This window comes from Stegostoma tigrinum, chromosome 35, assembly GCF_030684315.1.
Source record: "Stegostoma tigrinum isolate sSteTig4 chromosome 35, sSteTig4.hap1, whole genome shotgun sequence".
Taxonomy (NCBI): Eukaryota; Metazoa; Chordata; class Chondrichthyes; order Orectolobiformes; family Stegostomatidae; genus Stegostoma; species Stegostoma tigrinum.
This window is the reverse complement of record NC_081388.1, coordinates 12462664-12489085: the sequence shown is the minus strand read 5'-3', so window position 1 is coordinate 12489085 and position 26422 is coordinate 12462664. Positions and strand designations below refer to the sequence as shown.

Here is a 26422-nt window from a genome sequence, read left to right as displayed (position 1 = left end):
GCAGTTGAGATGAAAATTGTATTTTATGAAGATTCATCATGACTTGCCTGCTTTTGTAGTCCATGCCTATTTATGAACCTTAAGATCCTATTTTTTTAATCACTTACTCAATTTGCTCTACACCAAGTATCTCAATACATGTGACAATAATAAATCAAATCAAATCAACAATGTGGGCATACATGTTGCCAGGTGTGTGTTCTTGCACACTTTAGAATTATATCTTTTATTTTACATTGTTTCTCTTTGTACTTCCTGTTGATTAAATTTCATCTGTTATGTCTCCAACAATTCCATCAGTCTATTTAAGTCTTCTTGAAGTCTATCGATTATCAAACTGATGTATCATAATACTTCAATTTCTGAGTCATCAGCAAATTGTAATACAGTACTTTACGTAGACAATTGCAGATTATTAGTTTAAATAGAAAAGCAGTGGTCTTGGGAACGAAGCCTGGGAACCTCTACTGTATAACTTTCGTCAAGTAAGAAAAGAGGATGCTTACCTGTTTCCGGTCATTCTTCCAACTTGATATCCATACTGCTATTGTCCTTTTTAAGCTTTATAAGCTTTGACTTTACTGGCAGGCTGTTGTGCAGCACTTTATCAAATGACTTTCAGAAATGCACTTCATTATACACATTATCCTCTTAAATCCCCTAAATTAGCTCATCAAAAACTCAATCAATTTACATAGACACAATTTGTCTTTTAGCTTTCATTAACTAATCCACACTTTCTAAATAAAAGTTAATTTTGTTCTGGATTATCAGATCATCATGACATGAATTTGACTGTGACCATAGCTGTAAGCTGGTCATCTTGTCGTAGCTGCCTATGCAGGATGTAACGCAATTACATGCACAATATTCAAATACAGGAAGTTAAGGTATATATTTCTTAATAAATATACTCCTGTTATTAATAATCTGGGCACAACTTGGGTCATTTGCAAATTCTGTCTATATTTTTCTATCATGTAAATCTGTTATTAATGGACTTAATATGAATGAACAATCTTATTTATCCTATGATTTGGAATAGTTGTTGAGACAATAGGCTTCGGCATGATACAGGTTATCAAAGTATATTTTACATTGCTTCTGGAAAGAAATTCTAGGATTAATCCTGATCATTTGTACAAAGCAATTTTAAGTCTACTATTGTATCAAAACTGAATGACTGGAGAAAATTAAGTGTTCAAGTGTTGCTATTTTGCCTGTTCCAGCCAAAGAACCAGAACCAGTGGTTACAGTCTAAGTATCTGAGGAAAACCATTTAGGACTGAGATGAGTACAAACTTCTTCATCCAGAGAGTGGTGAGCCTGTGGAATTTACAGCCACAGAAAAACGTTGAGGCCAAAACATGACATGATTTCAAGGAGGTGTTGGATATGTCATAAAAACCAAAATAACTGTAGATGCTGTGAATCAAAAACAGAAGCAGAAATTGCTGGAAAAGCTCAGCAGGTCTGGCAGCAAATGATGAAATTTGTGACAGCGGAGCTCGTTAAAACTAGATTAAAAATCTCGGATATGTGATATTTTTCTTGCAGATGTTGATTTTTGTTGGTACTTAATTTTGGTGTGGATAGGCGAATTCATGATTGATCGATAGAGGATTTACTGTAACATACTGTAATTGAATTTCCTGTGCATCATGACACATACTAAGTACATTTTCATTTAATAACACATTTCTAATTATGCAGAACAGTATTATAACACCCACCTGTAGAAGGACCACTTGAGCAGGAACTGTTTGGCAGCTTTGGGGAAACTAGGACTGCCATGATATGGTTTGAGGACCTGGGTTACCACGCTGTCTAACCAGGATGCCCATTGCTCTAAGGAGTTCTGTTGCTGTAAAGTCATCTTAAAATCCTGTTCCAGCCTTTGCACAACCCCATCCTCACAACGACACACCCATGAAGCTTGTTCCTGAGAAAACCATTAAGTCACTATTACAGTACATGTATATCTGCTCATCAAATATAAACTGATTTTCAAAAGACAAGATATGCCAGAGACTTCTCTCACTGACAAAGACATTAACTAGAGGGTGATCTAGCTCCTCTGATTAGTTTCACACTACATGAACTCATAACCAACACAGAATCAACTCTAAATTGAGAAAATGCAAGTGACGAATCACAAATGACAGTTTGACTTTGATTGATAGCATCTTACGGTCAGAGGCTTGTAGGTTCAAGCTTTGCTTCAGGATTCAGGTGAGTTTGACACTTGAGTACAGTACTGAGAAAATGTTGCATTGGTCAGATGAAAAATGGCAAAACTAGAGTCTATTTGCTTGCTCTTGTGGTCAAGATGGATATTAAATATTCCTTGGCATTACTTGGGGTACAAGGTTTTCCTACTTCTCTGGCTAGCATTCATCCCACAGTCCACACCACTAAATTGTGTGTCATCTGAATCATGCTATTCCACATAACAACTGTAATTGCATTGGAAAGTATTTTTTTGAATTTGAAGCATTTTAAGTTCTATATAATCACGTGTCTTCCTGTAACTAAATTGATTAACACTTTCCAGCTACTATATTGATATGGTATTTGCTTTAAAATAACATAAACAGCAGATGACACATGTACAGACTTGTACCATGATCTTCCTTTCATCTTGGATTCAGAGAGATCACATCTAATGTCCCCAACTCTCTCAACTATTATTTTCTTCTTCTTTCCAAGTGTTAGAAGAGGTCTGTATCATTCTATGTCTGAGGATACGGGCAGTTGATGTTTTCAGGCTATCTGACCTTTGAATATCAGAGCTTAGGCAGAATCTGGCATTAACCTACTGCTACACAATGTCATTTGCAGGAATGGGTCAAAGGATAACAATTAAATGAGGTATTATCTACTTAATCCATTTTTTCTCCCTAAACCAGGGCACTAAATCCACAAAATGGAATGATCTTCCGGTCAGAGGGGATGCAATGATGTTCTCTGCTGATCTAAAAGAAGGCTGCCAACAAAGATATAGCAATCTCTGTGGTGTAGACTTTCCTTTATTGATGGTAGTTTCTTTCTGGCGCTGAGTGAAGGAAATACCAGGCATACAGCAGCAGCGATGGTTTCAAGGAAGGTAAGCAACCAGTCACATTAAAATATTCCCAAACACAGCAAATGGGGAAGCAAAAGGTTCACTACTTTTAATTTACTCCATATAACAAGTGATTTGTGACATACACATGGGTTTATAGTAGAAGATAAAATATCTTAACTTTGGACAATTTTAAAAGATATGTAGAATTTATGATAGTAGAGAAACTTCCAATTGATTGATTTAGCGGATCTCCTGTATTCAATTTCTAAAGAAGCATGGCTTCCATCACATCAGCTGCCAGCTTCTGCATTTAACGATGTATGTGTGAACTTCAAAGGAGTAATGATAGCAACCACTGACAGTTCTGTTCTCATTACCAACATAAAATCCAGACCAGTGCTCCCTTAACACTGCTTGGTTTGAGTTCAGCTAATTTGAATGATTATGATTGGACCTGGAGCTTTTCTCTGGTGCAGTCTAATTACCTGAACATTTGCAAAATCTACTCGGTTTAAATCACTCAGCATCTGGTTAATCTGTGCAGTATTCTGCAGCACAGCACGGGCTGCCTGAGCAAGATGATTTAAGGATGTGTAACGTCTCAGAGTCTGTGCAAAGGCACTTGCAGCTGCCACCTACAGGAGTTAGAAATGAACAGCAATGAATACTTAAGGACCAAATACAATTTAGAACTTATTAACAATGGGCCAATGGTGAGTGAATAAAACAGTCAAGGACTGATCTATTTTCTGATATAGAGTTTTAAAACACAAGTTACAGTGATTCATTTAAAGGATAAAATTAATCAAAGTGATACAATTTTAAAAGGAACACCTTGAATAAATCTTTCCCCTGCACATCCTGGAACAACGTACATTAGAGTATGTGACATAACAAAGTGTGGAGTTGGATGAACACAGCAGGTCAAGCAGCATCTTAGGTGCACGAAAGCTGACGTTTCGGGTCTAGACCCTTCAACTGAATCCTGATGAAGGGTCTAGGCCTTGTGCTCCTAAGATGCTGCTTGGCCTGCTGTGTTCATCCACCTCCACACTTTGCTATCTCAGATTCTCCAGCTTCTGCATTACCCAGTACCTCTGCATTAGAGTATGTGTTATGCTTGAAGGGCATCTGAAACTCAGATATCCAATTTGACACAAACAAAACGGCCTCCAGGTCAACACCATACAATTTGAGGTGATGGAGTGAATACATGCTTCTACTCTTAAGTGCGACACATAAAAGTGTTAAAGCTGTACTTGTAATAAAAACAATTTCCTGAAACAGATGACAAGCACATCATTCGGTTGGAAGGGCTATTGTGGTGCAGTGGTAAAGTCCCTACTTCTAGGCTTGAATGTCCAGGTTCATGTTGCACCTGTCCCATAGATGCGCAAAAACACGTCTGAAAAGATTGATTAAAAATTAGAATCTTTACAAATCTTCTAGAGTCTTCTGACACTGTGGCAGTGCCCCTGTCTTTGAAACTTTGGGCCAGAAGGTCTAGGTTCACATCCACTTATCCTAAAATGTGTTAGAACATGTCCAAACAAGTCTGATTAAAATACTTATCTTTCAACTGGTCTAATTTTTTGCCCATTACAAGGTTGTTCCTCATGATCTGATTTTGAAATTTTAAATGTTCCTGCTCCTTTTTCATCTTTAAATACTGTATTTTGGGTGCAGAAGTCACATGAAGAAAATCTATGTGTAATTGAATTCCTCACCCCACAGCAGGACTGATGCCTCACTGTAATTTGATGACCTGTTACGTAAACTGTGTAATGAAGTACAGTGATGTATGATTTATTTGGTGAGGAATATCAAAAAAACAAATTGATCACATTCCTAATTTTAAAAAATAAATCAGTATTTGGATTTATCAAACATGAAAAATACATTAGATACACAGGAAGGGTACCACAAATGAAATTATTAGGTTATTCAATCATTTACCACTCATATTGTCAAATATAATTTGAGGCCACTGCTCTCCTGTACGTTCTAAAGGTTTTCTTCAATATATGCTCTCCCTTGATCTGGCCATATTATGTAAGTTATCTGTTTTCAGGGTCATGCTCAAAGACAAGACCATGTCTGATCACTCCATTAGACCATTGCACTAGACATTTGGTCAGCCACGAATTGAGTTTATATCTCTTATATAATTTCCATCTCAATATATCTACTTAAATTCTTTCAAAATCATCAACATGCACTCTGTCTGATTGAATCTGTTCCTGAAACTCTTCTCTATGCCTACCTTATGTCCAGATTCATATTTTCCAAAGATCATTTGGCTGAGCTTCCTATTCTCTCCATTTCTCAGGCTCTTAGTTTCAGATAAATCCCACTATCCCTTTGACAACCACGCCTTCAGCTGCTTTGGTTCTTTGGAATACCTTCTCCAAACACTACTGAAATATCCCGTCACCAAATCACCCGTTATTTACACGTAGACTCCTTGACACTGGTCCAGCTCCAGCCAGGGTTCCCTGATTGGACCAAATTAACAGCCCCAATCAGGGAACACATATTCAACGAGGTCCAACTGGTTGACCTTGTTACAATCACTATATCCCTCCCTCCTTGCAGTCAGAGGATATAGATTGGTTCCTTTTTTCTAAGCTCCTCCTGGGGTGTTTTAGCACCGGGTCAGGTTCCTCCAACTCTGCCTCAGATACAGATGGTGTCTACCACACGTTAGCTCACCTCCTTTGCCCAGAGCGTCTCGGAAGAAATTCATTCTCTTCTTCTGGTGGCAAAGGCCTCGAGGCGGCATCATCCACCATGCCTATCTCAGATTCCGAGGTATCTTCAACATTTGACACAGGAGGAGAATCCACACGTTCCAGAACAGTCAAACAGTCTGTTGAAGAGTCGGGCACATTTTGTTCCTGCACCATTTGCAAGTTTGCAGCTTTCGTATGGTCCACATGCTCATTCAGGACTCGAACCTTATACCTCACAGCAACTGACCTCATATCGAACATGCCTCTTACCCATGCTGGGCAGTTCCTATGGCTCCTAAAGGGAGCTTTGTCCTCTGAAGTAAACTCTCTCTCTCTCTCTCTCGCCTAGTTGAATCTTGTGTCCAGCATTGGTGTTCCTCATGCCATTTCACCCACACCCCCAAGTCCAGGAAGATCAGATTTCTCCCCATTAGCAACATTGCTGGAGCTATCCCTTTAGTTGCATGAGAGGGTGGTCCGATAATAAAATTGGAACCAGGCCAGTTAAGTATATGAAGCTGTAGGCTGTTTCTTTAAGCCTGACTTCAAAGTTTGAGCTGCTCTTTTTGCCAGACAATTGCATGATGAAAGGTATGCAGCTGTCCTTACATGTTGAATACAATATGTCCAATGTTCAAATACCCTGCTGGTAAATGATGCCTCTTTATCAGTGACCAACACAGAGTCTGTGTATTGAAAAAGATGCATGCTGTTTTTCTCGTGTCGATACTGCATTTGACGAAAGAACTCTATATACACGTGCAACCAATTTTGAGTGTATGTCCACAAAGACTACAAATATTGAGTTCATAAAAGGATCTGCATAGTCAACACGTACCTGAGTCTAAGGTTTACTGGGCTATTCCCACAAATGTGGGGGAGCTGTTTGTGGTAGTTTTTGTCCTTGTTGGCACTCTGGGCAATGCCCCACCAACACAGCTATGTCTGCATCTAATTCTGGCCACCAGACATAATGTCTTGCCAACATCTTCATTTTGAAAACCCCTGGATGACCTTGGTCGAGTTCAGCCAGTACCTGGCAGCAACCTTTGCTCAGGACAATCACTCTTGCTCCCCACAAGAACATGTCATCCTCTACTGTGATCTGGTCTCTCTGGGTCCAAAACAGTTTTAGTTCCCCCATCGCCTCCAGGTGTTTCAGTTTTGCAACGACTGGATATTTTGGCATCCAAAGTCTGATATTGTCAGCTGTGGCTGGAAGTGTGTCCAGAAAATTTAAAAGCATTATGGACTCTTCCAATGGCAGTACCAACCGATGGTGTATCTGCCAGTGGGAGGCAGCTCAATGCATCCACACGTGCTACTTGGCCTCCTGGACGGTTTTTGAACTGACACTTAGTATGAGACCCCATCACTGAATTCAGCCTGAAGCTAGAGTGGCACTGTCTTGTCCTCTTTAACAAGACCTAGCAGGAGTTTATGGTCCATTATTATTACAAATTTACGTCCGTAAAGGTATTGGTGAAACTTTCTGACTCCAAATATGACCGTCAAACCTTCTCTCTCGGTCTGGATGTATTTATGCTCTATATTAGCCAAAAGTCCTGGATGCATACACTATTGGGCGTTCCTCTCCATGAGGCCACTTATGAGAAAATGCTATTCTAACTCTATATAGGGAGGCATTGCATATCAAAACCAGATGTCACTAGGAATCACAGTGTGCCAAAACCTTAGAGGATGATAGCTGTTTCTTCACTTCTCTAAAAGCTATGGCTTAGCTACACAACCATTTTCAAGGCTGACCCTTTTTTCAGAGTTGATGCTCAGGTGCCAGGTTGTAGCCCATGTTATAAATGAACTTTCCGTATTAATTCACCAGCTGAAGAGCTAAGCTTCGGTAAAGTTATAGGAGCCAGGGCACCTTTAATTGCCCTCACTTTATCTTCCAACAGGTGAAACCCGGAGTCTTGTCAACTCTGTAGACAAGCAGATCATTTAGGGTGCCTGAAAAGCACAGTTTTCCCTTCTAAGGCATACATTCATCTGGGAGAAACATCTAAATACTATGTTTAAGTTTTCTAAGCGCTCTTTATAGGTCTTCCCTGGTTTTAACATGTCATCTAGATAAATGGCGACCTGGGGTAGATCTTGTAAAATATTCTCCATTGTCCACTGAAAAATTGCATTGGCTGACCATACCCCAAATGGCAGTCTTGTATATTGGTACAAATTCTTGTGGTTATTAATTGTAGCATGCTTCTGGGAATCCTCATCTAACTGCAATTACAAGTACGCATGGCTTATGTCCAGATGTGTGAAAGCGTATAGATCCTCTATGCAGGGGATTGGGTGTTATTCCAGCTGTGAAAAGTGGTTTACTGTTTCTTTAAAATCCACATAAAGATGAACTGACCCGTCAGACTTCACGATCGATACAACCGGTGTAGCCCATTCGGCAAACTGGGCTGGTTTGATGATTCCTTCACTTTTCAGCATCTGGATTTCTACTTCTACTTTTGCCCGAAAGGCAAATGGTACTGGGCAGGTCTGGTAGAATCGTGGAATGCTTCCTGGTCAACTTGCAAAGTGGCCTTGGCTTCTTTGATAATCTCTAGACCTTCCTGAAAAACTTCTGGGTATTTAATGAGGGCTTCACTCAGGCAGCCATTTTCTAATTGAAAAATGTTGAACCAATCTAGGTGAATTTTTCTCAACTAATTTCACCTCAACAAGCTTGGGCCTGTGTCTTTACAACAATCAGTGGCAACTGAACCAGCTGCTCCTCCTAAGAGACTGGAACCGAAATTGTTCCCTTATTCTGTAAAGGTTCCCCAGTATAGGTTCTCAGTCTAGCTTAAGTCTTGCACAAACTTAAGCATTGGCATCCAGAACGCAATTTGTTAAAGACTGGTTCTGTGATCACTGAAATGGCTGGACTCTTGTCAACCTCCACCAGAACTGGGTGACCATTTAACCAAATGTTTATTTTGACAGGTTCTGATTAGGATGTTGGTAAGCAAGTTAACTGTTCCAAACCAGATATAGATGGACTTTCCAGGGTTTTCACTCTCCTGGATACCAGCCGAGGAATTTTCTTACTCACTTTAGATAGAGTAGGTCTTTTTTCCTGAATCAAGTCTGCACACCAGCAGCAACTACTATGGCTTGCGGGCCCAAATCCTGAAGAAAACATTAACCGTTTGGCCGACGCTTGGCTTTGTTTTGAAGTTTCGCTGACCTAGAATCCCTCTGTTTAGGATATGCCCAGAGTGAGGCTGTGCAATTGCCTCCACTCAAGTGGTGTTTCCTCAAGCTCAGTTGGATTGGTGAGAAGGCCCACTTCCAGGGGAATGCCCAGCTAATCATATGCTACACTTGCCATATTTTCCAATGACAAAGCCAGTTGTGGTGCCTGTCTGAAGTCCATTTGGGCTTCAGCTAACAGACGCTTTTGCATGGTTACATCATTAATCCCACTGGAATAACTCCACAAAGACGAGTTTCCTGTCACCAAGTCATCTGTTTTACATATTCAGACACCTTGACACTGATTCAGCTCCCTCAGAGCCAGCTCTCAGGGCGAACAGGACATCTGACATTCCTGTTCTTACCTGTCAGCCACAGCTCACTGATTGGGCCAGATTACCAGCCCCAGTCAGGGAACTCACATTGTATGAGGTCCACCTAGCTGACATTGTTACAATCACTGTAACTATCATCTATCTTTTCAGACCCTCCTCAAAACATGGCTTTTTGATGAAGTTTCTTATTGCTCCTACTATCTGCTTCTAAGGCTTTTTTGTCTGATTATGCCTCTGTAAAGTGTCCTGGGATGCTTTTCCAGGTTAAAGATGTTGTATAAATATGTACTATTGGTGTATGTTCAATATCCATGTTCTTAGGCACAGCAAAATTTGCCTCATGTCGGCCATTTTTTTTCTCCTGACCTTTCAATCTGTGTTTCTGATTTCAAGTTTGCCAGTATTGAATGTGATTGATATCAAGTCATAAACTTTTGATTAGATAAAATTGAAAAAATGAAAATGATCATGATTATATTTGTATCTCCTAAACCTAAAGTGCATCGCCCTTTGCATCAGATTACATTTATGGAACTGAGAAACTCATTTTACCTTCACACGAACCATTTCTTCAGGAACGTTCATCATAGCATTGGTTAACCAATTTTCCAAGCTTTTTGCAAAATTTCGAATTGCTTGAGTCAAGGCACCTGGAAACCAAGTAATTGCAGTTAACAGCTATAGAGAATGTGCCACAGTGCACACGACTACCAAACATATATCCATAAAACTGTCCTAGCTGTAACTGTAACATTATTTAACTCTACTGGAAATACTCACTCGGGATAGGTCGTAAGACATCTGGGATAAGGATCTCCACCAGGCCTTGGTAAAGCATGTTATCACAGTATTTCGTCCACTTCAGAGATGGCTCATACTTACAGAGGACAACCAGGCATGACTTAGGGAGGCGCTTCTCAGATTCATCATGACTACAAAAAGGAAACATCAAGTTAACAACAACTTGGGTCATTATCAATGACCATGTAATCGGTTAGTTTCTCTTCTGAATGCTAAAGAGATTCCTGACAAAATATCCTGACAAAGCAACCCCAGAGTAGACAGCCACACTGAGCCCTGCCGCATCTTCACCATCCCCGCAGACCTCCCACTGACTGAGGACAAATGGTCAGTCCTCAGCACGGGGCTCACCTTTGTCTCCCTCCACCCACACATCAACGAATACCAGTCACGTTTGGACATCGAGCAGTTTTTCCGCTGCCTGCGCCTCCACGCTTACTTCTTTAACCGGGAGCCTAACCCTCCCTCCACTGATGCCTTCACCCGCCTCCAACACAAGTCCTCCTCCTGGACACCACCCCCAGGCCTCCTACCCTCCCTTGACCTCTTCATCTCCAACTGCCGTCGAGACATCAACCGCCTCAACCTCTCCACCCCTCTCACCCACGCCAACCTCTCCCCCGCAGAACAGGCAGCCCTCCGCTCTACATCGCCAAGGTCAAACGCCAACTCTCCGACACCTCCTCCTACTGCCCCCTTGATCATGACCCCACCCCGAGCACCAAACCATCATCTCCAACACCATCCATGGCCTCATCACCTCAGGGGACTTCCCACCTACAGCCTCCAATCTCATTGTTCCCCAACCCCGCACGGCCCGTTTCTATCTCCTTCCCAAAATCCACAAACCTGCCTGCCCTGGTCGACCCATTGTCTCAGTCTGTTCCTGCCCCACCAAACTCATCTCCACCTATCTGGACTCCATTTTCTCCCCTTTGGTCCAGGAACTCCTCGCCTACGTCCGTGACACCACCCACGCCCTCCACCTCCTCCAGGACTTCCAATTCCCTGGCCCCCAACACCTCATTTTCACCATGGACGTGCAGTCCCTATACACCTGTATTCCTCATGCAGATGGCCTCAAGGCCCTCCGCTTCTTCCTGTCCCGCAGGCCCGACCAATCCCCCTCCACCGACACCCTCATCCGCCTAGTCAAACTCGTCCTCACCCTCAACAACTTCTCTTTCAATTCCTCCCACTTCCTACAGACAAAGGGGGTAGCCATGGGTACCTGCCCAAGCTATGCCTGCCTCTTTGTAGGTTATGTGGAACAGTCCCTCTTCCGCACCTACACAGCCCCCAAACCCCACCTCTTCCTCCATTACATTGATGACTGTATCGGCGCCGCCTCTTGCTCCCCAGGAGAGCTCGAACAGTTCATCCACTTCACCAACACCTTCTACCCCAACCTCAAGTTCACCTGGGCCATCTCCAACACATCCCTCACCTTCCTGGACCTCTCAGTCTCCATCTCAGATAATCAGCTAGAAACTGATGTCCATTTCAAGGCCACTGACTCCCACAGCCACCTAGAATACACCTCCTCCCACCCACCCTCCTGCAAAAATTCCATCCCCTATTCCCAATTCCTCCGCCTCCGCCGCATCTGCTCCCAGGATGAGGCATTCCACTCCCGCACATCCCAGATGTCCACGTTCTTCAAGGACTGCAACTTTCCCCCCCGCAGTGATCGGGAATGCCCTTGACCGCGTCTCCCGCAACACATCCCTCACACCCCGCCCCCGCCACAACCGCCCCTAAAGGATCCCCCTCGTTCTCACATACCATCCCACCAACCTCCGGATACAATGCATCATCCTCTGACACTTCCGCCATCTACAATCCGACCCCACCACCCACGACATTTTTCCATCCCCACCCTTGTCTGCCTTCCGGAGAGACCACTTTCTCCGTGACTCCCTTGTCCGCTCCACACTCCCCTCCAACCCCACCACACCTGGCACCTTCCCCTGGAACCGCAGGAAGTGCTACACTTGCCTCCACACCTCTACCCTCACCCCCATCCCAGGCCCCAAGCTGACCTTCCATATCAAGCAGATGTTCACCTGCACATCCGCCAATGTGGTATATTGTATCCATTGCACCCGGTGTGGCTCCCTCTACATTGGGGAAACCAAGCGGAGGCTTGGGGACCACTTTGCAGAACACCTCCGCTCGGTTCGCAACAAACAACTGCACCTCCCAGTCACAAACCATTTCAACTGCCCCTCCCATCCCTCAGATGACATGTCCATCATGGGCCACTTGCAGTGCCACAATGATGCCACCCGAAGGTTGCAGGAACAGCAACTCATATTCCGCTTGGGAACCCTGCAGCCCAATGGTATCAATGTGGACTTCACAAGCTTCAAAATCTCCCTTTCCCCCACTGCATCCCAAAACCAGCCCAGTTCTTCCCCTTTCCCCACTGCATCACAAAACCAGCCCAGTTCTTCCCCTCCCCCCACTGCATCACAAAACCAGCCCAGTTCTTCTCCTCCCCCCACTGCTTCCCAAAACCAGCCCAGCCTGTCTCTGCTTCCCTAACCTGTTCTTCCTCTCACTCATCTCTTCCTCCCACCTCAAGCCGCACCTCCATTTCCTACCTACCACCTCATCCCGCCTCCTTGACCTGTCCATCTTCCCTGGACTGACCTATCCCCTCCCTACCTCCCCACCTATACTCTCCTCTCCACCTATCTTGTTTTCCCTCCATCTTTGGTCCGCCTCCCGAGCTCTCCCTATTTATTCCAGTTCCCTCTCCCCATCACCCTCTCTGATGAAGGGTCTAGGCCCGAAACATCAGCTTTTGTGCTCCTGAGATGCTGCTTGGCCTGCTGTGTTTATCCAGCTCCATATTTTGTTATCTTGGATTCTCCAGCATCTGCAGTTCCCATTATCACCTGACAAAATATCTGACAGTTTTTAAATATCTACAATGCCATTCTGTTGGATTTAGAGCTCTGGCTTAGTTGATTAATCCAATGCAACACCCACACCCCACCTTATCTATAGCTCACCTCAATTTCTTTCCCACCCTCACTTTTCTCCTGCAAGACATTCTATCAATCACTCACACTGACAACCCTGAGCCATCACTGGACTGGGAAGTGTTGTATCGCCAAAATGTCTTCCACAAAGTTTCAACCAGAGTAAACTGTAGGTTCACCATCACATCCAGAATAGCCTACAAAAGAAGGCAAAGAAATTTGAAGAATTTATTACTATTTTAGTAGTAGTTTGGCTTGCAATGCCATTAATAAATATAAATAGAATATGAATTAAGAATGCATTCATTCCACTAAATTCTTGTTACGCACATAAAATATTATGAACACTGGGAAAAGGAATTGAAAGCTTTAATATAAGATCGAGAATAGCATAAGCAAGGCAAAGACAAAAGTAATACATTGGTAAAAGTTTACTTTAATAAGTCGAGAATGAAACTTGGGAAAATTAAAGTTACGTTCAACTGACAAACAAAGAAATACAGCAGCTGAGAGGCGTTTCAATGACCAATTATCAATTCCACCAAAATGTAAGACAGAATTAGCCAGCAATAGAACACCATGGATGAATAAAGAAATAAGGAATATTCGTGCAACCAAATTCAATGGTGCATATTGGCTGAGATTTACTGCAGTAAATCTAATCTACTTTAAAGAATTAGTGTGCAACCAATGCCACTTTTCTCTCAGAGGCCCAGCATTATTGGACATATATCTGGGCTGTATTAGGCTTCCCATTTGAATAAGCCCTTGGTAGGCAGAAATCCTTTCTTGAGAGCCGCTGCTCCATCAAAGGCTGACAGCTCTCCAATACCAGCATCATTTCTAGGAATGGTAGCTACATCCAGTACCACAGTGAGACCTTCACCAGGGATTAATATTGAAGAGGAGATGGAGCTTGGTGGCCAGCCTCTCTAGTTGACGAGTCACTCAGTCCATCATTTAAAGGACTCAACCGGCTTCTGGGGTGGAAGGCCACTTGCAAAGCTTTCCTGCTCAAGATTTTATTGGATGGATGGACATCCTGTATTTTCTTGCATGATCACACGCCCTTGAACCCTGGAAGGGGAACCATTAAATTTTGCCCATTGAGTGCACAGTCAAAAAGGAGGATATGACAAAAAAAACCGAACTTTGGAAAGTAGGAAAATAACTAGAAGGCAAAGTGAAACTACAAATTTAAATTAACATTTAATAAAAACATTCTACAAATACAAACAACAAAAGAAAACATGGATGGGGATAGGACTGCTAAAAGATAAAAATAATGAAATGCACACATCTCAACACACGACAAAGATATTAAAACATTTACTGATGGCGTCTGGGAAAACATCAGTTTATTTGCAGAAAATAGGGAGGAGGGTGAGGTAGGGAGTAAACAATAGGATATTGCCCAAAGAGAGAGAAAGACAATTGGACAGACAAAGGAGTTGCAAACGATCAGGCTGGGAGGGTGAATAGTTGTTAATGGGGACTGTTAGTGACTAACAACAGAGGGTGTGTAATGGTCGGCTATGTGGTTACAAAACCCGGTGTGTAGGGTAGGGGGCTGGGACGTGGGACAGTTTAGGCCCTAAAATTATTGAACTTGATATTAAGTCCAGAGGGCTGGAGTGTCCCCAAGCGGAAAATGAGGTGTTGTTCGTCCAGCTTGTGTTGGGCTTCGCTGGAACACTGGAGCAAGCCAGAGACGGAAATGTTGGCCGGGGAGCGGGATGGTGCGTTGAAGTGGCAGGCAACAGGTAGTTCAGGGTCTTTTTTGCAAGTAAAACGCAGATGTTCTGCGAAGTGGTCGCCAAGTCTACGCTTTGTTTCCCCAGTGTAGAGGCGACCACACTGCGAGCAACGAATGCAGTAGACAAGATTCTGGAAAGTGCAGGTAAAGTGTCGCTTCACCTGGAAGGTATGTTTGGGCCCTCAGGTTCTGGGAACGGAGGGGGTAAATCAGCAGGTGTTGCACCTTCGTCAGTTACAGGGGAAGGTGCCGTGGGGAGGTGTTGGGGTGAAGGAACTGTGGACCAAGGTGTCCCGGAAGGAACGGTCCCTGCGGAAGGCAGACAAGGGAGGGGAGGGGAATAGCTTACTGTTGAGAGCTGGATCGATTATGGAATATTTACTCAAAGATAAAATACAAGTGTGTCTAGAAACCAAAATTATAATAGTTTCAAAAGGAAAGTCATTTCTTACCAATCTGACTGAATTCTTTGAGGAAATAACAGAAAGGAAAGATGAAGGCAATGCATTAGGTATTACGATCAGAATTCTACAAGAACCGGAATGACATGGGACATGGTGAGAACTGTTACAGAATTAAGCAGGAAGTCCAGTGAGGCCTATCTCAACACCAGTGAAAACTTGCTCCATTTTTAAACTCCTTTCTGGTGCTGAGGCAAGATTCTTGCTGGACACTGATGGAATGCCAATTAAGGACAATTATTGCTTGTTACCGACTTATTAACTGTACAAACTAAAAGCCAAAAGAACTGTGGATGCTGTACTGAGGAAGGGTCACTGGATACGATAATTTAGTCTTCACAGATGCTGCCAGACCTGCTGTGCTTTTCCAGAAACTTCTGATTTTGCTATTAACTGTACATCATTAACAACAAAAACAAAGTGGCTGGAAAAGCCTAGCAGGTCTGGCAGCATCTGTGAAGGGAAAAACAGAGTTAATGTTTCGGGTTTGGTGACCCTTCCTCACCTCATTAATATGCAGGTTCATTTCCTACAACCATTACGAACAAACTAGACGCTGTGATTTCTTGACATGGAAGTCTGGATAGGTATCTGACGATTTCAGCCCACTACAGGCTGTGGAGAGTTTCTATTCTGCTCACGGCATCTTAAGGCACAATCAATGGGAGTCAGCTGCAGGCACCTCTCAGTCACAGGCTGTGGCTTCTGAAATTTGCCACCCCTATGGCACTGCTCCAATCCACTTGCAGATTATGAGGAAGCACAGACCTGCACTGTAGGGTGCACCAGCAACTAGCATTGAAAAGTTGCTGCAAGTACAGGGACAGGTACCAGCACCCCACTCACAACTGGAACAGGCTGCGTCTCAGGACTGCTTGCTGGCTCTGTCAGCATTTGCTCGCTCATTGCCTATCTGAATGCTTGCAGCATCTCAGCATTGCCTTGCTGCACCTATCAGTGCAGATATACGCCAGATAGCTTGCCACGCTGGTCAGCAGTCCTCAGTCAAGGATGCAGACATCTTGTTATGTCAATTTCACATCTGCCCCATGTCCCAGGAGCTTACACAGCAACAACTGCATGTGCAGCAAACAAGTAACCCTGTCTCAAAATCTGATGGGTGTTGTCCTCACTGAAGTCAATACAGGCACTTGGCAGTGAGGGGTTCCTGCAGAGAAAGTCAGGGACAGACTGCAATACCAGTCTACTGTACTGGACACAGTCAGGCATCAAGACATAACGTTCTTAGTAGGAGTTTCAATGCCTCTGAAGTCACAGTTAGTCCTGTGACTCCATATGGCCAGTCCAAGGGGGTACAACCAATGAAGTTGAGGATGTAATTTGGTCATGGATTTGGGCTCTTCTTATCCAGGGCCATCCAGTTAGATTGCTCACAGTCTGATAACAGTTTCATCCAAAGAAACTAGGAGAAAATCAGTTCAGGGAATTAAAGGTTGCAGGCTGAGAGGGCGGGAAATTAACAATTGCGAAGAGGGACAACAATATCTGTAAGGGAGAATGCATCAAAGGATGAATGGGAATGGGATAATGTAAGAGGGGGATTGTTCCATGATCAGGAGCACCCTGGCTTCAATGGGGAAAACTGGATGAACACATCTGACATGGTCACGTCATTTTCCAGGGGTTTTGTGGGGGCGGTGCGGTGGTGAAGGGAGGAGTGTGACTGAAGGCTGAGGAGAAAATAGAAGCAACAGTGGTGACCTTTCAGGAATCACTGTCAGGGAGGGTCGTAAAGTGAACTGCAAAGTAGCTAACGTTATATCCCTGTTTAAGAAAGGAAAGAGACAAAAGACAGTAAGTTATAGGTTGTTTAGCCTGACCAAATAAGAAAAGACCTTGTGGGATGTTAGAGGCAAGATACTGGCATGGATAGAGGATTGGCTGATTGGCAGATGGCAAACAGTAGGGGATAAAGGGTCATTTTCAGGATGGCAACCGGTTACTCGTGGGATTCCACAGAGGTCAGTGTTGGAACCATAGCTTTTAAGTAATATTTTAATGACATGGACAAAGAAACTGAGGGCATTGATGCTAAGTTTACAGATTACACAAAGATAGATGGAGGGATAGTAGTGTTCAGGAAGCAGTGACGTTGCAGAAAGACTTGGATATGCTAGGTGAGTGAGCAAAGAAATGGCAGATGGAATAAAATGTAGGAAAATATGAGGTTTTGCATTTTGTTCGGAAGCATAGAGGCATAGTGATTTTCAAACTGGGGAAAGGGTTCAAAAATCTAAAGCACAAAAGGACTTAAGAGTTATAGTTCAGGATTCTCTTAAGGTTAATGTGCAGATTTAGTTGACAGTTAGGAAGGCAAAAGCTGTGTTAGCACTGATTTTGAGAAGGCTACAATATAATAGTAGGGATATACTGTTAAGGCCATATAAAGTTCTGGTCCAATAGCATTTGGAATATTGTAAGCAGTTTGGCCCCCATATCTAAGGAAGGATGTGTTAGCCTTGGATGGGGTCCAGAGGATGCTTATAAGAATGATCCTGGGGGTGAAGGGCTGGTTAATATGAGGAGTGGTTCAGCATTCTGGATCTATACTCCATGGATTATAGAAGGATGAGGGGTGTCTCATTGAAACTTACAGAATACTGACTTGCCTGGATACAATGGATATGTGGAAGATGTTTCCACTAGTAGGAGAGAGTAGAACCCAAGGGCACAGCCTCAGAGTGAAGTGATCACCCTTTCAAACTGAGGTGAGGAAGAATTTCTTCAGCCAGAGGGTGGTGAATTTGTGGAGCTCATTGTCACAGGTGGCTGTGGAGGTCAAGACATTCAATGTCTTTAAGACAGAGATAGATAGATTGGTTCTTATCAGTTAGGTAATCAAGGGTAACAGGAAGAAGGCAAGAGAATGGGATTGAGAAACACATCAGCAATGATCAAATGGTGAAGCAGACTTGATGAGCTGAATGGCCTAATTCTGTTCCTATATCTATGGTCTTATGGCTGGTGTAGACAAGTTGAGTGGGGACTTGGGGAGATGCTAAATTTGTGGACTTCATTGACAGAACTGTCAGGAAGGGCATCTGGATGTCTGGGTCCTCACTGACATGTGGAGGTGAAAGCTGGAAACCGCTGCTCGATCAGTATTTGTTGTCACCTAACATATGCTTGAAATTGAAGTTAACAGTCTGAGAAAAAAGTTCCATCCTGTGAAGGAGAGGGCTGCAGGATGTTAAGATCTTTAAAAGGCAAGAATATTGCACATAGATCCATGTATTGTATAGGACCAAAACCTGCAGACTCCTTAAACTCTGGTGATTCTAATGCATTGGCTCTCTGTATGGTGTGCATCATCCTGTCCCAGGCATCACTCACTGCTTCATTCACAATTAACAGCAACACACAGAGGCCAGTGCTTGGCAGCAGAGCCTATTGGCTTTGGAACTTGGGTTAACTGATCACGGAACGTTTGTGTCTGGATGGTCCTTTCAACATCCAAGGACTGGAGCAGGGCAGGCAGGGTGGAGCTAAAAGGCCTGAGCACCTATGGAGTGTCCTGAGAGGAGACTTCTGAAGGACCTGTGTTTCCTCTTCCTGCTGGGTGCCTCCTAGCACCACCCTGTCTCCATGTGAGGAGTGGCACTTAAAGGGCGTGTCAGGTTCACCAACTCCAGTCGCCATACCTTTAGACATGAAGGCCAATGGCTGGGGAAATGAAGTGCATTCGTGTGTCCTTTTCCAGCAGACCCTTAGGTACTGAATCTGGCATTCCATGGCAGTTGTCAACCTGCCCAAGTAACCATAAAACAAAGCAGTAGAAATAGGCCATTCAGCCCATCAAGTCTGCTCCACCATTCAATGAGATCGTGGATTATCTGATAACAATTAACTCTGCTTTCCTGCTATTTCCCCAAAACCTTATTGATTAAAAATCTCTTTGTCTCAGCACTGAATATACTTAGTGACTCAGCCTCAACATCCCTCTGCGGTCAAGAATTCCACAGATTCATTATGCTCTGGGAGAAGAATTTCACTCCATCTCTGTCTTAGTTGGGTGATCCCTAATTCTGAGATTGTGCCCTGTGATCCTAAAATCTTGTACGAAGGCAACAACCTTTCTGCATTGATTCTGTCAAGTCCTAAGAATCTTGTATGTTTCAACAAAGTTGCTTCTCATTCTTCTAAATTCTAACGAGTACAGGCTGAACCTACCCAACTTTTCCTCATATGACTGTCTCTCCATACCTGGGATCAGCCTAGTGAACTTTCTCTGGGCTGTTCAAATGCCAGTATGTCTTTCCTTGGATAAAGGGCCAAAAGTCTTTGCAGTATTCCAGCTGTGATCTGACTACTATATTATATAGTTTTTGCTCAAACTATCTACTTTTAAACTCCATTCTCTTTAAATAAAGGTGAACATTCCATTTGCCTTCCTTCTTACGTGCTGAACTTGAATGCTAGCTTTTTGTGATTCATGCATGAGGACTCCCAAATCCTGATGTCCTGCAGCTTTCTGCATTCTTTTTACATTTAAATAACGTTCAGTTCCTCTATTCTTCTTGCTAAAGTGCATAACTTCACATTAACTTTAAATTCCATCTACCAATTTTTAGTCCACTTGCTTAACCCCTCTGTAGATTCTTTGTCATCCACTTTCATCTCAGTCAACGTCTCTCTATGTCATCCTCACGACTTGACCCCCTTCTTATTTTTGTGTCATCAGGCAGCCAGGTGATTGCATTTTTGAGGTACTTGGGTTCCCATTGCATAACTGTACTTCTGCAGTCTCAGGGCTATGACAGCCATGCCTCTCACAATAGTGTGCTACTCTTGTTCCACCCTGTGTGTGGGATGAAGTCGTTGATTGCTGATGCCACAGAGTCCGTCCTTGCCTGGGGCTGAGCAGGTGTCTGGACTCCAGCAGTCCTCTGGGTGCCAGGGGCCTGGACTTGTTTCTTCCAAGGCCATTTGTGGAACTGTCACCGTGAAGTGCTCACAAGTTTGTGCTCCCAAAATTTTTAAGTGTGACATCCCAACTGAAGAGTCAGTATCTGAGCTTGTGAGAGGTGCAGGAGGCAGCCTTGCCTATGTTTTCTGTGAGGCCTTGGTACTCTTTTTTTTAAGAGCTCAGGGACAGGGGAAGGGTAACAGAGCAGGCAGTTTCTTCACCGGTCTTGTGGACATCCAACAATTGCCTGTTAAGATACAAGACAGAAAAGGCATTGTGGCCAATAGTTACAAGTGGTGTTCAATTGATGACCCTGACGCTGGAGGTCAGTATCAGAATTACACTGGAATGAAGAATGGAACTTACTCAGTTGGCAGGGCATGGTGTCTTGGAATCCCCGCAGAATCCATCCCAGTCTTCTCTTGTGGGGGGCAGGATTCTTGACATTGGGCACCCCTGTTCTCATCTGGGCTCTAGCTGCCCAATTGTGGCTGCCTTCTTCCGGAATGAGGGAAAGGGAGAGGCTGAGTCATATGAAGGGGGTTGGCATGGCTGTTCATCTTGGTGCAGGTGGTCAAAAGGTAATGAAGTGTCCAGGCGAGTGTGTAGGCACTGCAGAGGCCTTGTAGGGTTAGTGGCTTGGAACATTGAGGAAATGAGAGCAAGTGAGGGAAGATGTTGCAGGCAACAGAGAGAGTGGTAGAGCATGAGTGTTGGTGGGATGCGGGTGGAATGGCAGAGATACAGTGAGCGTGAGGCACCTGACAGAACAGTGTGACACTTACCATGGTGGAGCAAAGAAGGTCATTGACCTTCTTGCGGCACTGCTGGGCATTCCTCTGGACTGTGAAAACTGCACTTTCCCAGTTGGTGACCTTGGACCAGGCTGCCAAGATCTGGTGGTATGGCCTCCTCTGCTGGTCCTCCAGGAAGAGAAAACCCCTCCTTTGCACCACTCCATCCACCAGTACCTTCAGGTCCCTGTCAGAGAATCGGGCACCAGTTACCCCTTCTCCAACATCTTTTGAATGTCTGTCACCGAGTAAGTTACAGTGCTTGAATGGGTGCACAGCAGTCTTTTAAATATGGCGTGAATGGCAGGGATGCCAGTCTTTTAGCAGGTATCCAGTAGTGGTGAGTTCTTCTGGAAATGAGGTGCGGTAAGATGGGGCTAGAATTGAGTGATAGGAGCACCATAGGGGTGGGTTTAGTAGCTAATGAGTTGAGTTTGGTAAGGTATGACAAGAGATCTCACAAAGACTTGCAGCAAAATATCTTCCAAAAAACTCGACAAAACTGACACAGCCAAAAAAAAAGTAAGATTCAACCTAACGTCCTTGACAAAGCACCACATAATACATCCATCACTGCAAGAATTAATTGTGGTGAATTTATCCAATTGATTGGTTTGCCTGTGTTCCTAGCACCAGTGATATGCATGAGGGGAGATCATGGGGTGGGCAAGTAGGATCAGGCCAATTAAGACACTTAAGGACCTCATCAGGATCTTGCTTAATCTATCCCACGTTCCATCACCCCTCTAAAATGTGAAAATTTTGCATTTTTTTCCAAACGTAAAGTTACTGTCCAACTCTGCTATTTAGAAGATGCTGCAAAATTAAGTTTGTTTGACTTGCCAGAGTGCATCTTGTGGACACTGCACACTGCTCCTGTGCTACGCTGGTACTGACTGCAGTGAATGCTTAATATGGTGGACTAGTACTAAGAACACTGACCATACTTTCCAGGACAAAATTGAGAATCCACAATGTTGGTGAAATTGCATTCATCATAAGTGGAAAATATTGCATCACATACCTGATTTGCATTTTAGAGGAAGTGGGAACTTTGTGGGGAGCCAGGAATTAGCCACAACATGGAATACCCAGCCTCTGACCAGGACTTGCAGCCAGAATGTTTATGCAGCTAATTCAGTCAAATTTCTTCTGGTCAAATACAGACCGCCAATTACATTGATTGTCAGGGAAATGGAGGATTGATTAATAGCATTGAATGTTACAGGGACACATTCAGACTCTTTCATGTTGGAGACACTTAAGTGACTAGTAATATTTGTGCTACGTGTCAGCCCAAGTCCCAATATTGTCCATGGATTGCTGCGTGCTACACAAATGAATTCTGAGCAATAGCAAATGGAACAGATGGTTACAGCAGCACACAAACATGTCCACTTATCTTGCGAGGGTAGGATAACCCTCAGTGAAGGAAATTAAATGAGGAGTTCCAAAAGAAGTGACCATTTTCATTTGCATTAGACATGCTTCTAGCTAGTGGATTTGTCTGCCTGATCACCACTGAATTCAATTTTACTGGAGCTCCTTGGTAATACACTCAATCAAATGTTGCCTTTGTGTTGAGGATAGTTAATCTCACCTTGCCTCTGGAATTCTTTTGCCCATTCTGAATACAGATTATAATGTTTGTGTGAGGAAGTTGTTAGTATAACAGCACTGTCAATGATACCTTGTGTCACTTTGCTGATCATGGAGAGTAGGTAATTGACTAATTTGGGATTCTTGCGGTCATGGTACATCAAGCCAATCTACACTTTGATGTGTAAATACCATGCCTCATCGAAGTACAGAAGGGCATGTTAGAGACACTAGCGATGTACTCCTGTCAAAAACATCAGGTTCATAACTTAAAGTTCTAACTGTTATGCTTGGCTTTTTAATGTATGATTTTAATTGGTTCTGTCACAATACCTCACAGTGCTCCCGATAGAGTAGCTGGAAAGCCTTGATGTGTTCCATAGTGATACCATCTGGCAATGTTTTTCCCTGCAAGTCTATTTCAACAAATTCTGGTAGAGCCCGAGAAGCATCTGTAATATAACGTGCATTGAAAAGTGCAATCACAAGTTAGTATTCTTGCAAAAATGTTATCAAACATGAAAAATGAATCTACAGTAGGCCTGATCAAAAGTTGTTTGTGCTACTAGTGTCAGCTGAGAGTGCCGGTTACAGTCTGTGGTCTCACATTTGAGATCTAAAGTTACCCAACAATAGAATCCATTGACTCAAAATTAACAAAATTTAGCAGCTGCTCTCAGGCCATCAGATTAAATAACTAATTGGAAGGAAATCAGGAAAACTGGCACTAACTGTTAATCAGCTTTTTTTGGTCCACCACAGAAAAGCCTTGGTGCCGGGCATGGAGATGGCAACCGACACAATGCTGATAGAAATAAGAGATAACAAGGTGTAGAGCTGGATGAACACAGCAGGTTAAGCAGCATCAGAGGAGCAGGAAGGCTGATGTTTCGGGCTTAGACTCTTCCTCATTTTTGAAGAAGGGTCTAAGCCCAAAACGTCAGCCTTCCTGTTCTTCTGATGCTGCTTGGCCTGTTGTGTTCATCCAGCTCTACACCTTGTTATCTCAGATTTGCCAGCATTTGCAGTTCCTACTATCTCTGAAACAATGCTGATAGGAAGTCTTTTACCGAAAAGGTGATATATATTTTGTGTTTTGTAAATAGTATGACATATATTTAATTCTGTTTAGTTGATACTTTGATGACCAGAAAGGGTAACATTGTTAGGATAACATAAGATTTAATTTAGAATCAAGAATAATCAAAGCATCTTGGTCAGTAATTGTTCAATCTTTTATCCCTGACACTTCAGCATAAAATTCAGCAATTTGTGCCTTCTCCAGGCTATTAACCTGCAAACCTATTTTCAGTATTGCAGCCTCATCTAGATTTTTGACCTCAAAATATGCTCGGAACAGGAATACAAATGAAATCTATTCACAGGCATGAAAAAAAATTCAATAATCTATATATTTTACAAAAGTTCAGCATGGCTGTAACTAGTACTCCACTGAGATTTTTCAGTCATTTATTCATGCTTGGTCCTAAGTTTCTATAAGGTTAAGATGTATGTTTAATTAAGAAATAAAAGGTTATGTTTTAACAGTCACACAAATATTCAGAAAAGCTAAAAATCATTTAAAGTTTTTTTTTGTTTTATGCACTTTTATCATTTTATTCAATGAGATGAGGAGAGAAGAAATAGTCAATATTGATACTACACTGTCTATGATTACAAATTGAGGTAAAGCAAAATATATTATCTGCATTTGCTACTTTCAAATTTATCAGGTCAGTGATAACTTACCCAAGAATTGCTGATACTGCTGGACCTGCGCGCTGATGTCTGACAGGCCACCACCCTGTTGCTGCCCAACTCCCATACCATTTGTCATCCCCTCCACCTTCTGGATTGGCTTGAGTCTGTAGCATGAAGGAGAAAACGGACTGAAATACAGTCCATTCCTTAATGGTCAAAGTAGCGTTTTCCAAAACAAAAAGATATAGAATAAAACCTACTTTTCATTGTCGCCATTTGATTCCAGAATCAAAACGTGGTTGGGGGGGGGGGGGGGCGGTGAATTAATGCTTTGAAAGGGACATTCCATTAGAAGTAGTCTCCCAAACCATGACATTGATGCAACAGTGATTTGGAAAACAATTAACAAACACAACCCCAGAGTACCACTCACTATGCCATCTACTTTATGACAATGTAACCCTTGGATGATATTAGCGGTTCACTACATTGGTTACAAAAACACTGGACACTAACTTCACGGCACCACATGCCCAACATGCAACTACCACGGCAATTGATCAATAAACTGGAATTCCTCATTCAGGACTGGCAGAGTATTCCCAGCAGCACTCCTCAATGATCTGTACAGAGGTTTCATATACAAATGACTTGGCTAAGAGAATAAAGAGTTGTATGTCTCAGTTAGGAGGCATAATAAATTGAATGGAGGGGAGCAGGAAATTACAAAGGGGCAGGGACGCAATGAGTGAGTGAAACTATAATAGATTAGGGGGAGGCAAAGGCCTAGTAGTATTGTTGCTGGACTGTTAATCCAGAGACCCAGTTAATGTTCTGTTGACCCGGTTTGAATCCCACCACAGCAGATGGTGGAATGTGAATTCAATAAACAAATAAAAAATCTGGAATTAAAAGAGTCTAATGCTGACCATGAATCCATTGTCAATTGTTGGAAAAACCCATCTGGTTCACTAATGTCCTTAGAGAAGGAAATTGCCATCCTTACCTGGTCTGGTCTACATATGACTCCAGACCAACAGCAGGGTGGTTGACTCTTAACTGTCCTCTGGGCAATTAGGGATGGGCATAAATGCTGCAGAGGAAGTGACGCCCTCGTCCCCAGAATGAATAAAGAAAACAAAATAGAATAACGCTGGAAGTTATGTGGACATCAACTTTGGATCTTAGAAAGCCAAATCAGAATATTTTCTTAATGTTGACAAACTACGAGCTGCAAAGGAGTAGAAGGAGTCAGGCCTCCAAAATCACTAAAGGCCATACACAGGTGTAGCAAAAGACGGTTAAAGGAGTGTGAGCTTTCATCACAAGGAGACTCTAATTCATGTTATACACAGCCCCAGATAGATGCCATCTTGAACTATTATTTGGACACCAAATCACTGCAAATGAACACTAGCATTCAAAGTGGCATTAGAAAAATCCAGAGGATTCATAGGAAAGAATCTATGAAATCACAGAATTCAATATGAGGAAAGGTTGTATTAACATAGCTTGCATTTTTTTGAGTTTAGAAGGTTGAGAAGTAACCAAGTCAATAAATGGGTTGTTCAGGATAGATAAACTATGGTCTCTGGATAGGGAATCTATAAAATGACAGCACAATTTTACTCACAGAACTATGCCATTTGGGAGGCAGGATAGGCAGAAATCAGAAAGAACTCTTCATACTCATAGATAACACAATCTGAACTCTACTCCCTAAAGTGGATTTGGATGCTATGCACACTGTAATTTACAAACCTGATTGACATATTTGTTTGTTCATTAAGTGCATCAAGACGTGTTGAAGAAGGATAGGTAAACAGAGTGAGATAGAGTACAAGTTATCTATTTGAACAGATTCAAGGTGCTGAATGGCTAACTCCAGCTCCTATGTAGGATTCATCAAATAGCCTGCTGAGTAGGAAATACATATTAATTAGACTGGGACAATCATGGACTAAAACTCCTTGAGAAGGAAAACTGAGGTTAGGCAATTGGTTCTTAAGCAAGTAACTAACAAACTTGCTGAACAGGCTTGTACTCGAA

The 26422-nt window shown here is 42.9% G+C and overlaps 1 protein-coding gene across 5 annotated transcripts in view; it reads right to left on the bottom strand.

The window, feature by feature from the left end:
* The window catches only part of rfx1a (regulatory factor X, 1a (influences HLA class II expression)), a 143013-nt gene that overhangs the window by 15886 nt on the left and 100705 nt on the right, over positions 1-26422 (bottom strand). For 4 of the 5 annotated variants that reach the window (XM_048521819.2, XM_059639820.1, XM_048521820.2 and 1 more), the window contains 7 exons: positions 24422-24561; positions 23006-23124; positions 13223-13332; positions 10125-10276; positions 9897-9994; positions 3553-3702; positions 1734-1942 (listed from right to left, as the gene is read on the bottom strand). In XM_048521819.2, the coding sequence (XP_048377776.1) occupies positions 1734-1942; positions 3553-3702; positions 9897-9994; positions 10125-10276; positions 13223-13332; positions 23006-23124; positions 24422-24561 (978 nt within the window). The remainder of the gene's footprint in view (positions 1-1733; positions 1943-3552; positions 3703-9896; positions 9995-10124; positions 10277-13222; positions 13333-23005; positions 23125-24421; positions 24562-26422) is intronic. The other variant, XM_059639821.1, reaches the window with a different exon arrangement.